We start from the raw sequence: 15,716 nt of genomic DNA on the forward strand, positions 1-15,716 counted from the left end.
CTCTTTCCAAAGACTCGTTGTTATGAGGGTTGTATAGAGAAACTAATGGTAGAGGAAGGGGAATAATACATTGGAAAACATAAAACTTACAATATGATACAATTGTTTGTGTTCAAGGTTTTGCAAGATAAAGATAATTTATTAATTTAACAAACCTTCTCTCATCCTCCTCTTCCTGTCTCCCTCACTTCCTCATTTCTTCTGGCTCTCGTCTTTTACTCCCGTCTTTCTTCATTTCTTTCTTTTAGCCTGAACACAAGTTTTCCTTCCTCTCGTAACTCTTTCTCTGTCCTCTGTCCTTTCACCGCACTTTGAACGCTAGCGTCAGTGCCGCTTAGCCTTGATGTCATCACCTCTCGCCCGCTCCTCACTTCTGTATAACCATTCACCAACAAGGACCACACCAATAACAGTATGAGTTTTGAGAGGTGTATTGCATAGTGGAAAGATTGTTAGATTCAAGAAGCGGAAGGTCGAGGGATGAAGGGATGTGGGGTAGGGGTCGAGGTAGAGGGATGAAGGGTAGGGATGAGGGGTAGGGGTTGAGGTAGAGGGATGAGGGATGAAGGGATGTCAGGAAGAAGTGAAGAAATGAGGAGGGTTTGTAGGGGGGACTGGAGACTGTAGGGTGGGGCCGTCTCTTCGGAAGCTCTGGCGGTGCAGAGTCCCCTGTTGTTCCTGTAATCCTACAAGAGAAAGAGAGAGAGAGAGAGAGAGAGAGAGAGAGAGAGAGAGAGAGAGGGATAGAGAGAGAAATAGGACGACAAAAATGGGGTTGGGGGGGAGGGATGTGAAGACAAGAGTCGAAGAGGGAGTGAACAAGTTCGTTGTGCTTAAATACTCTGTGCAGAGGAAATGAGTGGTGTTCTGGCCGTGGCCCTGTTCCTGAACAAAGTTTATAAAACTAAATTTAAAATGTTGCCCTGTCCCAGAGTTACCACAGCAACACACTGACCTGCCCTAAGGCTGCGAAGGGGAGTGTCATCCGTCACACACACACTCAGAAAGTTACTCCATTGATGGTGGGTGGTGCAAGTGGAAAAAGTCCTTCCCCACCAACACACAGACATCTCAAACGCTTGGTTTCAAACCTTGATCCTTCTAACGTCAGTTTTTGACATGGCAGGAACGTGTCAGTGTCCACTCGTAACACGAATAATGTCTTTTTAAGATAAACTTCCGTCTTCACAGGAAGTTAGGTTTAGGTAACACACCACATTGCTAGGTTTAGGAAAAGAATGTGCTTGAGGGTAAATTGACTGACTGAGTAAGTGGCACTGACTGACAGTCAGTGTTTTAGTTGGAGTCGGACCAGGTTGGTATAGAAGGAAACACATGGCTGTCTACAGAGTCACTATGACTATAATTATATACTATACTGTAACAGTGAAAGTTCCAGGAGGGAAGTGCAGGGCTGTAATATGGTATAATATAGTAATCCGGATGCATAATTGTGAATTAACTTGCAAGAAAGGCGGTACCTGTATAGAGTACCACCCCAGCAACAAGCTTTTGATTTCAGATATACAGTCATTTTGTATCTTTGTATCTGAGATTGTAAACATTTTAAGTGATGTGAAACATTGTGTGTGCTGTACTTCTGTGTTTGGAACATTTAATTCCTACTAAATCAGCTAAATCATGAGATAATGAGGCCTGCACTGTTCTCTGTGCTCATCATGAGCAAACAGCAGTTCCTGACCATGTTTAGTATTCTGATTGGTCCATAATTGTAATGCACGTTTTTTTGTGAAATAACCCCAATTGACCTCGACTATTAAATTGTTAGAATAAAATAAAATGAAGAACAAAGGAGTCATCCAATATTAAGTAATCAAAGTGATTATGCTCCTGAATACAATTGCGAGCGACTAATGTGAACTTTCCCTGGCATGAGGTTACAGCTAAACAAATTAGTATCGTGCTGATTAAAAACAAGGCAAACAAATCAAAGCCAGTATTACTCTCTTAGATTTGGGGGGCGCACCGGGTTAAGAGGGTCGTCTGAGAACCGGAAGGTCAACGGCTCAATCCCCGACTGGGACGTGTCACGTGTCGAAGTGGAGACAAAAGTGTAACACTTGTATTTATTACGGTCTGTGTTTAAAATCGTCTTACCGTAGCATGAGTGCGTGCATTCTGTATTAAGCCATGCTTAGACCTACAGTACAGCCCATATGGGCTCAGAGGTATTATGTTACCTGTATTAGGCAGTGCCATCAGCAATGTGTCTTCTTAGCATTAAAGCTGGTGCTCTGTTAAAAAATATCTCATGATTATCTATTTTTGTAACATGCAAATGTATTTCTAGTTGGAAAAAACAGGAGAATGCAATTTGCATTTTTATTAAAAAGACACAGTGTTGTTTGATTAAAGTCAATCATTTTCATTTGTTTCTGTTATTTGTTTGGTAACTTTAATAGACTTCATTTCAACACCAGGAGCTGTCCATATTAAACTCCCCCATTTCAATATCATTTACTCGTTATAGCAACGATAGATTGCTGCCTAAAACAAACAAATGTGGTTCTGAGGACTATTTGTTTAATATCAAATCCCTTTAAATGCAGCTATAAAGCCATCACTTGCAGTAAACATGTATATGAATATGAAGTCCTTTAGAAGTGTTTAATGTCAGCTGCCAAATATTGACAAAATTAAGCTACACTTCATATACTGTATCTCATCCTACTTCAGCATTGCATTCAATACACAGTTTTGAACAACAACCCAAATATTATGTTGTGATTTTAAAAGTCTAGTCCCAGCAAACCAGACTCTACTGTTCAATATTTTATGGCTGAAAAGAGAATACTTTATTGCCAAAATTAAAATGTTTTCTAAAGTATGAAACTAGCTGGATACTGACAACACTTGTGAACACTATCCTTCCCTGATTATTTCAGACATCCGTCTAAATGAGGGAATACCTTTGTGTACCAAGCTGGCTCGCCTGGCAGACACAGGACTGTACGGTCACATAAGTGTGACTAACGACTTGGCTCAGACGCATTCTTTTTTTTAAATCCTCTCGTCTCTTCGTTGCTTGTCTCATTCTCTCTTTCTCTTTCCTCCTCCTTCCCATCCTTCAGTCAGTGCTTTAGTTTGGGTTCTGATTGTGTGTCCTACCTTGTTAAAACAGAACAGGCAGCATGTTTGCACAGAGGACGGCATGGTCAGCTGAGTGTGAGTAACTTGCCTCTGATGCATGACTTCATACAATCCGAATAATGAGTCAATTCGTTAAATTATACATGTTTAGGGCCCACTGTAATTAGTTCACCTCTCTCTTTTCCTGTCTGACTGGAGTCTTCATCTGTACCCTTTCCTGTCTCCTCCTCCTCCCATCCTCTCCCCCTCTCCCTCCCCCCATCTATCGCTCCATCCTCCTTTCTATTTTCTCCACTTCCTCTTCTTCTTTGTCTTCCCCTAACCCCACACCCCTCCCTCTTTCTCTCTGTCCTAGTTCTCAGGGTCTCATGGTGAAGCTTTGTCTAATTACCATGCTAGCGTTTAATTGGAACAGCATCCGCAAACACACCGATTGACTGACTGAATACCCCCTTACGTGTAGACTCACTGCACTGTGCATGCACATACGCGCACACATTAAACTTAGCCAGTTGGATACACATTACATCCACACAGTACACACCCAGCAAGTTAACATGCTCCAGTTATACAAATACACACAGCACACAGTGTTCACCGCGGTCAGATACTGTGGAGATCATCTAGGTAGTACTGTGCTGATGCCCCTTCTGTAGAGATGTTGGCAACAGTCACAGATTGATATTGGCCTGGTTAGACCATGAGCTGCCTTTAGCTGATCCCACTGTAGAGCTGTGTCATCTAAGAACTGGCAGCAACAGATGCACATTGGAGAAAACAATGCGAGCCAGACATCTAAATACCACTCAGTCACATCCACATATTTGTAGGTTCCTAGGGAACCAAACATACACATCTTTCTTTTTTTATGTTTTTGATTCTGATGGTTAATATTTGGTCAGTTTCCACTGTGAATAGGAATGATTCATATGTAAATCGTTGTTGATATTCTGAGATTTGTTTGACATTCAGTGTTCTGTGAATCATCACATAATTTACCAATTTACATTCAAGAGATATTGTTAAAACTGTTGTTGAAACATGGATCCTCTATCAATGGCTCTTAATCTGGGGTCAGGAGAAAATACTTGCTACTTTCTTTGCTTTTTTCTTGGGAAGTTTTTTTTATAGTTTTACCTCTTCTGGCAAGTAAAAATGTTTCAAATGAAACATTCAGAGAAGCTGAAATCAGTCTATGATTCAACATGCCTTTACCTCATAGACATATGCGATTAGTTATGTTGGGTCACAGATATTATTTGTTCTGTTTTATTTTAGATATGATATAATTAAGTTCAATTTTTTCCTTTGTGTTTCAGTCTTGCCCAGCCACACATGTGGCACCCCCGGCATCATCCCAAATGGGGTCATTCATGGCTTGCGGTACAACATGGGAGACAAGATCCGATACAGCTGTGAGTCAGGTTTTGTATTGGAAGGACACAGTATCCTCACGTGTATTGTGTCAGCTGGCAGTGGAGCACAGTGGGACTTCCCGTCACCATTTTGTAGAGGTAAGATGTTTTCTCCTTTCTTCTTCTTTCTTCCCCTCGTTCCTTCAGTCTTTCTGTCTGTTTGTGTTCTTTTTGTGTTCTTTTTATCTGTATTTTTCCTTCTTTATTGTATTCTTCCCCCTTTTATATGTCCGCATTGAAGCCTTTTCCTCTCGTTCTTGAAATAGATCACACAAATATCTCATACCTTTCCATACATGACAACTTGCATGTCCCAAAACACAACAAGTGAAATTCATAATGCCGAAATTCATAATGCCAAACAAGAAAAGCAGGATAAAATGTAAGGAAAAATAAACAATTGGTTGGGTCATGAGAATTGAAGGGCCTTAACATGAGGTCACAGGCCGGAGGAAGATGGAAGCAGCAATGTATTGATTACTTTTAAAGCACAGCTTAACAAACCATTGTATGAACCAGATGGAGCCTAACATTCTCAAGCAAAGCCATTCTATGGTTCATTAGTCTACAGACTAGATGTCCAGGTTGTAACCATCAGTGCCAGTAGATGGTTGAACAGCTCAGCTCAGTGATTCCGTAACTTGTTGATACATCACTGAAAAGCACACTTTAATATTTTGTTTTGTTTTTCAGAGGATTCAATTAAATGATTGGCTTTCTGCTTTCTTGCTGATGTATAATATTTCCTTTTTTTTCCCATTAATTACTTTGTTAAGAGTTTGAAGATGTAACTATGATAGAATTGATGATGAGGATGAAAATGACAATATTATTGTTGTTTTCGTTGCAAGATTCTTATTAACATGGAATTGTGTTAATTTATCTCAAAATAAATGAATTTATTTGTACATACATTATGTACGCAATTAAGCTATTGAACTTACCATGAAAACAAACAACAAACACTTAATGAAAACTGAATTTGAGTAGCACCGTTTATACAGAATAACGCAATCAACGCATTTACAAATTACAATCTGAAAAAAGTAACAATATAACAATTTGAATTGTATGCACACAGGAAATGAACAAGGGAAATAACTCTTGTGAATATTGTTTTTTTTAGTCCCACAATTTTCTTGAATGAATACAATTCTATAACAGATCACTCAGAAATGATCAAGCCAACCCAGGAGGGGATGCACCAAAACCAGAGTTTGAAACATAAAACCTACCTGTCTTCTTCTCCTTACCTCTCTCTCCAGCGGAGGGAGCATGTGGCGGTACGTTGCGAGGCACTGCAGGTTCAATAACCAGCCCTGGATACCCTGCAGAGTATGACAACAACCTGGACTGTACGTGGTCAATCCTCTCTGAACCCGGGGACACTATAGCTCTCGTCTTCAACGACTTCTTATTAGAGGACAAGTACGACTTCCTGGAAATCAGCGGGACAGACGCACCAAGCATATGGTGAGATACATTCTATAAGCAGACTACAATGTAGAGTAGATAAATCGTCATGTTGGAGGGCAAACACGTCTTTGTAAAAAACAGCAGGAGTGACACCACATGCTGAGTTGGACCATAATAAAAACAGACACACACACACAGTCACCACTGACATTTGAAAGGTGAATAGCATGTACTTAGCATTCGTGTTTCAGAGCTAGAGGACAACAAACACACATAAGAAGCCGCAGCCTTGTTCTGTGTTTCAGGTTGGGACACATAATCCTACTCTCAAAGAATTAGAAGCCTGGAGGCATTATTGTGTTGTGGGCTTACGTGTTTACAATATAGAGAACATTTGTTGTTTTCACTGCATTCTTCTCTAACTTGCAAGGGGGGCATTAAAAGAGGACTAAGGATGTTGTTCAGGAGGACAGATACAACTGCTGATTGATTAGCTGCACAGGAGTCCTGTTGATTTCCCTGTTTTATTCAAATCCCTACAGGGAAGGTGATAAATTGTTGTTTTCACTCCCATTTCCTGTGGTCACATTTGAAAATTGGCACTGTGTTGTACAAGAACCCACTCTGCTTTTTACATTTAGAGCGCTGTTGGTTTTCATGTTGATTTGTTTAGAATACAACACATCTCCAGTACAGGTTTAGGTGCGTTTTGGCAGGGTTGGAGACAGCTTAACTGTTAGGCATGCTACAAATGCTTGGGAAATCTAGAGAGAGGAAAGCAGTTTGGCCTCCCTCAGTAATAACAACACGCATACCTGTGAGTCAAGGCTGCTCAGAAGTCGAAGGTAGTGGTTTCAGTGTGTCATGAATATGGCTAAAAATGAACACTAAAGAAAATCACTGCAAATGAAGAAATCATCAGCAAAACTGCACAAGCTGACATGACATTCTATGTCATTTTAGAACCTTATTTTTTATTAATCTCACCTCTCCCTGGTATGATTTCTAAAAAGCATTTATACATCACCACGTCCTGCAGAAACCGCCTCCCATTTTAAACGTCCTCCTGACTTCAACTGATTGATGACATTGTCTTCCATGTGAGGAAATGGTTCATGATTGTGGCCCAACTTGCAGAAGAATAGAATGATAGGTTGACAGATACATAAATGAAGGAGAGCACCAGTTGTAAACAAAAGGAATGGAAAATAATTGCATGTTTACTCCTGTCACCAGCAGAGCGGTACACATCAGCCACCGCATCCTCATGATACAGCGTGCGTGTCAGTGTCAGGTCTTAAGTGGCCCTCTAGCTGTGTGAGCTGTTGATCTTTTCTCTAGGCTCTGACAGATTACACACACCCAAGTTTGCGCACACATACACACGTAGCTTGTCTCTGACAGTATAACATTCAAGGACCACTGTCAACCCACCCTCTGCAATGCAGGGGGAAGATACGGAGCACACCCAACGTTTTATCCCATGGAAAACAGTGACTGCAGCAACTGGAGCCTTTTGATGCAACACCTCGTGTTTCATTTTATATTTGTTAGAGGATTCACTGAAGTCATTTCAAGGAATATCTGATTTAAGTTCTCAGATAAACACCACAGAAGTATGAAATGATGTGAGAAACATCATTTGCATTTTAAAATGTGTACAAGGTTTACCAACAAAGTCAACTTATTTTGATATCCTCTAGTACAGCGGTTCCCAAACTTTTTAGGTCGCGCACCCCCTTCTACATCCCGACCGGGTTCGCGCACCCCCCCCCCCCTTAATAAAAAAAACAAAAAAAGAAGCAACAGAGCCTTTTAAGCCTTCATAGCCGCATAAGAATCGGACCAATGAGAGAACAGTTTGCTCGCGCGTGGCATTTGTTTACAAGATTTATTCCGCTGTTAAATGTTGCAGTGTGAACACAAACCGAACAAAGGGGCAACTGCAACATTGTATCATATTAATCCCTGAATCAGAACAAAGCAAACGAACTGAAGGTGTGAAAACGCCCTGAAACACTGCAACAAAGTTTCAATAACTTTCAGTGACACAAGGAGTCACTTTAAAGAGCAATACGGATGCGAGCACACACGCACAGGCTCAGAGGCAGATTATCACATTTAATTTACAATTAATGAGCGACTAATGTAGCCAGGATGTCTTCGGACAAAGCATCGATGCGGCGCGTCACAGTGTTGTTGGACACCGGGATCATGTCCAACTTTTTTGCTTCTTTCTTCCCAATCATACATTCCACCATCTCTCTGGCAGCTGGCAAGCTCACGTCTTCGGCGATTGTGTGCGGTAGCCCCTTTCTCGCTATTCTGTGACCAGATATGAAGCCCGTAGTGCGTCATTTATAGACCCAACACATGAATGAGACTCCAGTTGTTTTTGGCTGTTTTGTAACTCCTCCAATTTCGATATAAAGAATGTAAGGGGCTTTTGACTTGCACTGGCATGCTTGGTGTTCAGGTGGCGACGTAAATAAGAGCTTCAGACTGTTAGCCAGAACCTCACTGCACACCACGCACTGTGGCTTTGGGGAATCTGCGTTGCCAATCCAAGTGAAGCCCAGACACAGATACTTTTCATCATATTTCCTCTTTTTTTCCCAGTCTGATGCTCACCCTCGTTTCCTCTTTTTTCACCTTGACTCTGCGATGGGCCGATGTGCTCCCGATTTGTCTGTGCTATCCCTTCCTCCTTTTGGTCTCCTCCGTCTCATCTTCCTCTGACTCTGACTCGATTTCTTCTCCCGGTCTCTCCCCAACGCACCTCTCCGTTCCCCTCGCCTCCGATTCCTCTCTCTCTCTCTGTCCCTCTCCTCTTTTACGACTGATAGCTTCAGATGTCCCACCTGACAGTTTTTAAATTAAAATTACATTTTTTTTTAATATTTAATATTATTACACCATCAGACCGCCATTACACTTTTCCTCTCGCGCACCCCCTAGAGGCAGCTCGCGCAACCCACTTTGGGAATCCCTGCTCTAGTACATAACAATAACAATAGTTATTAAGTATGTGTTTTTGTCTTTTGCATTTTTTTTAATGATTTGTATGATCTACGAATGTGACAGGTCAAAAACAGAGAGGAAGGGGGTATACAACAAAGGTCCCAATTTAAGGCGTCAAAGGTCACTCAGATGCCTTGTAAATTTAATGAAAGTTCAATAAAACAATGTAATTATATGAATATATTATATGAAAATAAACCTAAATGGGCTTCTGTATCTTTTACAATCCTAAATCCTTTTCTCCAGACGTGGGATTAAGCGATGAATGACATTCACACTGATGCATGTGGGCAGGTCATTGTGCAATGACTGACACCTGACAGGACCACTGTGACGGGTTCTTCCTGTTTACCATGAGCTTTTTCTGATTGGCTGACCCAAAAGCAATTTCCTGTTTTATGTTCCTGTCTGCTATCTGGCAGTTTGAATGTCGGGTTGACTGGTTGACACACTCTCGCGCGCACGCGCACACACACACACACACACAAACACACACACACACACACACACACACACACACCCACACAAACGTATATAAGTGCCTGATTGATTTGACTTTTGACCCACTGGACAAAGTGATGATTTGATTCCAGTCAGAATAGAATTATGGTCATATCATCTTATTTCATTCCTTTTCTCCTGCTTTTGGACCACTAAACTATCATACTTTAAAAAAAACAACTTTTGTCTAATTTGTTTGAGTATGTCCTGGATACCCAGTTTTCAGGCTTCAACTGACCTGCTACACTTTAATGCTGCCAAAAGAGTGCAGTTACTGGTTAATGTGAACTTTATTTCACCCGGATTATTGGTGAGATATAAAGAAGACTGCACGGCGTATGGGGTAGAAAATGAATGCAGACAACTGGGAGACAGCAGGGCTGTCTTTTGTGGAGGAGACACTAAGAATTCTTTATTTGGAGGCTTTTCACTGTTTTTACCGAGTCCCCGTTTCAATACTTGTTTATTTTTGTTCACCACAGTCTTGGTGACCTGAACATTTAGAACACATGACTTGCTAATCCTGACTAAAATATAATATCCATATAGACTGTTATCTGTTTTGTTGTTACAGCTGATATCTTAAAATCTGAAGAGATTTTCTACCTGATTACTTACTTATTCAGTTGAATTATGTTTAGCAGATATTTCCTGCTTTTAAAACTTTCTTCCCCTGTCTACAACATGACCTCTACCCTTCCACCCTTTTTTCCTTCTTTCCTTTTTCTCTGCATTCTCAACTCTCCCTCCGGCTATCCCTTCTTCGCTCTTTCTCTCCCCACTATCTGTCCTCCTTTCCCCTTTTATCTCAGTCTGTCAAAACACAGGACACACCGAAATGCTTAAAGGCCAATGGTGCTCTGTCATTTGCTTTCTTCAACTGAATGAATTCTTACTCTGCTAAAGGCCATTATATCCAAGAAGCACGGCCAACAGTGATTATCATGTTTGGTCCCTCATTGCTTACTACATTATTCACATTGATTTTAACCCAGTTGCCTGGTAATGAAAACCCAAAAATTTGCTGTGATGTATCATCACCGTGAGAGTCAAGGATTTTAAATACATTTGTTATGGTGTTTTAAAGAGACTGATGGAATCTCTGAACTTTCACATTAAATGAATCCTTTCCTTTCCCACTTCTAACTGAATTAGGGGCCCGAATTGCCAATTATTCCTTAAATTGAGTGACAGGGTCACTCACTTGACATGATGGAGAAACTACTACCTACATGTCTCCTTCTGTAATACATGACACCTGCGAGAAGTGCAGTCTCACATTCAGTCACTTGCATGTTTAACCCATTTTCCACAAGTTTAGCCATCCTGACAGAAAGTTGGTGCTGATAGTCAAGATCCCCTGAGAGTGAATCTTAATGACTTTGGTGAAGCCATAACTTTTCCTTTCATGACACCAGCATGTTGACGTTGCTGGTTTTCAGTGACATTTCTTTGACAGTTTTGGATGGATTGCCATGAAATTTGGTAGGCACATTCATGTCTCTCTCAGACAGAATTGGAATACGTTTTGTGATCACTTAACTTTCAATCCAGCACTATCTTTGGGTTACAATTTTAATTTGTCTAAAACTTTGTTATACGACAAAATATCTGCTGAGCTAATAACAATCCTATCAGCCTTAGCTGTACTTAGCAAATGTTAGCATGCTAACATGCTAAACTAAGGTGAGTATGTTAGCATTCAGCTCTGTGCCACTTTCAACCAAAGGAAACCAGTTCTTTTGAACAAACAAATAAGTCATTTTCATACAGACTACAGGCCAGTAAGTAAACATGCATGTAATTGTTATATTAAAGGGGAGACTGTAAGCAGTTTACTATCCATTTGCGCTTTATTTTTTATTCTCTTCTCTTTTCTATTACCTCAGATTTTTATCTTATCACCATCATGTCTCTCTCTCTCTCTCTCTCTCTCTCTCTCTGTCTCTCTCCATCTCTCTCTCACACACACGTTTCATTTTTAATTTGGTCAGCTGTTGGAAAACCGCTTTTTCAATTATTTTACTTAAAAATGGGAGGTTTAATATTGGCCTATAATTTTTCATCGTTGCGGAGTCTAAACTAGCCTTCTTTAGGAGTGGTTTAATAACTGCAGTTTTTAGGGCTTGTGGGAAGACACCTGAGAGAAGGGATGTATTTACAATTTGTAAAAGATCAGTGGTCATGCAGTTTGAAATATTTTTGAAAAAGTGTGTTGGTAGAATATCCAAGCAGCAGGATGACTTCAGATGTAGTATAATGTCTTCTAGGCTTCTACGGTCGATTGAATGAAATTGTGTCATGATATTTGAATGGATGTTATTCAGAGATCGGGACAACACATATCCTGTGGTTGGTGTGGAGGCACTGACTGCTTGTCTAATTTTCTGAATTTTGTCAGTAAAAAAGGAGGCAAATTGATTGCATGCCCAGGTGGATTGGAGCTCAGCAGCTACCGACACTGGAGGGTTTGTTAGCCTGTCGACGGTAGCAAATAAGGCGCGTGTATTGTTCTTGTTTTTGGTTATGATGTCAGAGAAGAATGACTGCCTTGCATTTCTAAGTTCCAAATTATAATTGCGAAGTCTCTTTATAGATGTCACAGTGAACCTGGAGATTAGTTTTTCGCCACCTGCGCTCAGCTTTCCGACACTCTCGTTTCTCTATTTTGACCAACGTAGCATTTCTCCAAGGAGATCTTTGCTTCCCCGAGACAACCTTCACTTTAGTGGGTGCAATGGCATCAATACTATTTTTAACTTTGAAATTGAAGCCATCTACAAGCTCATTGACTGAGAGGCAAGAGAGGGCTGGTGTGGAGGAGAACTTCTGAATAAATAGTTCACTGGTGTTTTCAGAGATGTAACGCTTTGTCACAACCTTGGTTTGGACATTTGTGTGCAAGGAGATTGCACTCTCAAAGAAAACACAGAAATGATCAGAGAGTGCAATATCAGTCACAGCAACCTTGGAAATGTTTACACCTTTGGTGATGATTAGGTCCAGAGTGTACCCCCTGTTGTGGGTGGGTCCTGTCACATGCTGAGTCAGATCATAGTTATCAAGGACACCACATAGTTCTATAGACTCTCTGTCCTGGGGATTATCAACATGGATATTAAAATCACCAACAATAACAACACAGTCAAAATCAATACAGATTACAGACAGCAGTTCAGTAAACTCATCAAAGACGGTTGCACAGTGTTTAGGCGGTCTGTAAATGTTTAGGAATAAAGCTCGATTGGAATTCAGAGCCACATATTCAAAATAACTAAAATGACCAAAGGGCATCTGCTTGCATTGAAGAGAATCATTAAATAAAACAGCAACACCACCTCCTTTCTTATGCACTCTTGTTTCGCTCATGAAACTGAAGTTGGGAGGTGTTGATTCAATAAGAACAGCTGCACTGTTATCTTGATTTAACCAAGTTTCAGTTAAAAACAAAATGTCCAGTTTGTGCCTAATAATAAAATCATTGATTAAAAATGTTTTTCCTGACAGAGACCTGACATTTAATAAAGCTAAGTTTAATGTGATTAAAGCTTTCTTTGCCCAATTTATTTGGACAGGCTGACGAGGAATGTATGCAAAGTTTGATAAGTTTGCATGTTTACTATTGTTTCTTCGCAGCCTCACCTTTCTTTTTCTATAAACTTGCAGGACAGGAATTGAAGCGGCTAGCTGCATACAGGGCCCCGACTTTTCCTGGAGAGAGTCATTGGTGTCATTCGCCCTGTAGCCTGGACCCAGAAGATATCAATTATTTAGGGGAGACAGAGGATGGTTGTAGTACCGTCGAGGAGTGGGGAGAGGAGTGTGTTTGGTTTCAGCAATGACCAGCTCTTTCATGTGGTCAGTGAACTCCAGGTGGGGGGAGGATGGGGAGAGTGTGAGAGAGGCTTGCGATCCAAAGTATGGACCTGAAGTAGGTGCTGGGGAGGGAGGTAAAGACTCCACGTCTAGGAAGGGTGGGGACAGTGGGAGATCGGAGGCGGTCCCTGATGATGAGGTTGGAGACTCCTCCTTTTGACTGTCGTTAGGCGGGGGCATCCTTCCCGTAAGGTCTCCATGGCGATGCTGTGTGGTTATCTCTTGTTTAGACTCCTCTTGTGTCTTGTCCTTGGCAGTAGGGACAGACGGGTGACGCAGGGAGAAAAATAGGTTAGAGGTAAACAGTTTTACCCCTGACTTGTTTAGGCAAACTCCATGCGCTGTAAAAAGATGTCTGCGCTCCCAGAAAAGGTAGAAATTGTTGATAAAATGTACTGAATGGTCAGCACATGCAGTTGACAGCCATCTGTTCAGTGCAAACAGCCTGCTGAATCCTTCATCTCCTCCTCTGCTGCTACTTAGCTTTAACTTAGCTGCTAGTTAGCATTAGCCAACAATCCAAATAGCTCGACGACTTTCCAACGGATTTGTCTTCACTCAAACGTTGAAGAGTGATATATGTGATATATCTGGCAAATTGAAGCAAGAAAATGCAAGAAAATGCAAGCAGAGGTACAGAGGCAAGAGCAAGCAGCAAAGCGACTGCACTCTCTCATCAAGGTCAGGTCTCCTGTAGCCAAACACACTAAACCTCTCCAGGGGAATCAGAGATAATAGTCTGATGAACCCTTAAGGACAACATCATCTGCAAACATCAGAAAATACCAAGCCAATGTCACTGCTGCTAATGTTTAATACAAACACAAAGAAGGAGTCCAGCTCGCCTCGCTTGAAGAAACTTGATTGTTCTGACACCTCGTACTTTTGCAGACAGAAATCTCTGGGTAACATTGTCTCAAGCATTTTACTAAACCCCAAAACACATGACAATATTAGCAATATTAGGGTAACATGCTGATCCATTTTTTCAAGACAGAGCCTACATCGCTCATAGATATGTGATTTAACAATCAGAAAGAATCTATGTTACAGCATCTTGACATACGCTTTCCCTGGAAGGTTTAGCTGTGTAATTCCTTGATCATTGCTGAAATTCGGGAATGGCTTTGTCGGCCAATTCAAAGTGCACTACAACAGGCCTGCAGCATCCATTCTCAGTGCCCAGTGCCTCGTTCTTTTATTTGCCCTCACCTCATGTCCCTCTGTTACATCTCCTTTCACTCCTCCCTTTAGGTCCCTTTTTTTTCTGAGTCACTTCTGCTGCTGCTTCTCCTCTTTTCCTCTCCCCCCCATTCCTCTTTTGTAGCAACCAGCCCTCTAAGTCTATTTTCTCCACTTTGAAACACCTGTATTGTCCTGTTATCACATTTACATTTTAAATTATGTTTACTGGCTCTGCTATTGTGTGTGTGTGTGTGTGTGTGTGTGTGTGTGTGTGTGTGTGTGTGTGAGTGTGTGTGTGTGTGTGTGTGTGTGTGTGTGTGTGTGTGTGTGCGTACGTGTGCATGCGTACGTGTGCGCGTGTGTGTGTTTCCGCTTGAGTGCGTGGGCGTGTTATGAGATTAAAAGTACCAGTGTACCAGGGTTTTGCACTAAGCACCTTTTTTCATTTTGCAAGTGCGCACATTCACATGGACTTGTGATGCAGTAGATTACACTTAAAATAAAGTATTGCCAGCAATCCAAGCAGCCAATTTGAAAGTTATATCTGTGATGTTCATTTATCACCAAAACGCATGTGGTCTAACTATAGAGAGGTGCACTTAAATACCTGCTCTAGGTTTCTTTGTCCCCTTCTCCTCTGTGTTTTGTGACTTGGCCTCTCTTTTCCGATTGTCTACTCCTCTCAGGTCTGCCAAACCTCGCCACTCATATCTTGTACACCTTCCTCTTTGTTTTATCCTCATCTGAGTTCTATCTTTATGTGAAACTTTCAATTCTCTTTCTCCGTTTCTGTTCTCCATCCCCTCCTTTCTCCAGTCACTGCTTTCTCATTTATCTCTATCCTTTGCAACCTCGTATTTGTAATGTCTAACTTCATTTAGACATGCCTCCTTGCCTCCCCTTTCTTAAATTTCAACCTCTCCTCACGGCTCGTGTAACCTCTCTCTCTCTCTCTGTTCATTTAAGTGAATTTCCTTTTCTCACCTCCTCTCCCTTGTTCTTCATCCATCAGCTCCTGTTTTCTCGCATGTTTTTCCCTGTCCTCTTTCTTCTCTGCTTTCTTTCACCTTGTAAATTCCCGTTAGTCTCACATTTCTGCTTTTCGTCCAATAACCTGCTTCACTGGTTAGTGTCCAACCTGTCTTCTCTCCTCTGTTACCCTTCATGTATATTATTTTCAGTAACTTAGGC

The 15,716-nt window shown here is 41.2% G+C and overlaps 1 protein-coding gene across 1 annotated transcript in view; it reads left to right on the top strand.

Moving 5' to 3' along the window:
• The window catches only part of LOC306788818 (CUB and sushi domain-containing protein 1-like), a gene marked incomplete at both ends in the record, with an annotated part of 359,256 nt that overhangs the window by 170,836 nt on the left and 172,704 nt on the right, over positions 1-15,716 (top strand). Inside the window, 2 exons of the mRNA XM_079284484.1 lie at positions 4,431-4,625; positions 5,792-5,999. Of these exons, the coding sequence (XP_079140610.1) occupies positions 4,431-4,625; positions 5,792-5,999 (403 nt within the window). The remainder of the gene's footprint in view (positions 1-4,430; positions 4,626-5,791; positions 6,000-15,716) is intronic.

The sequence above is a fragment of the Melanostigma gelatinosum genome (genome assembly GCF_949748355.1).
Source record: "Melanostigma gelatinosum genome assembly, chromosome: 2".
Lineage (NCBI taxonomy): Eukaryota > Metazoa > Chordata > Actinopteri > Perciformes > Zoarcidae > Melanostigma > Melanostigma gelatinosum.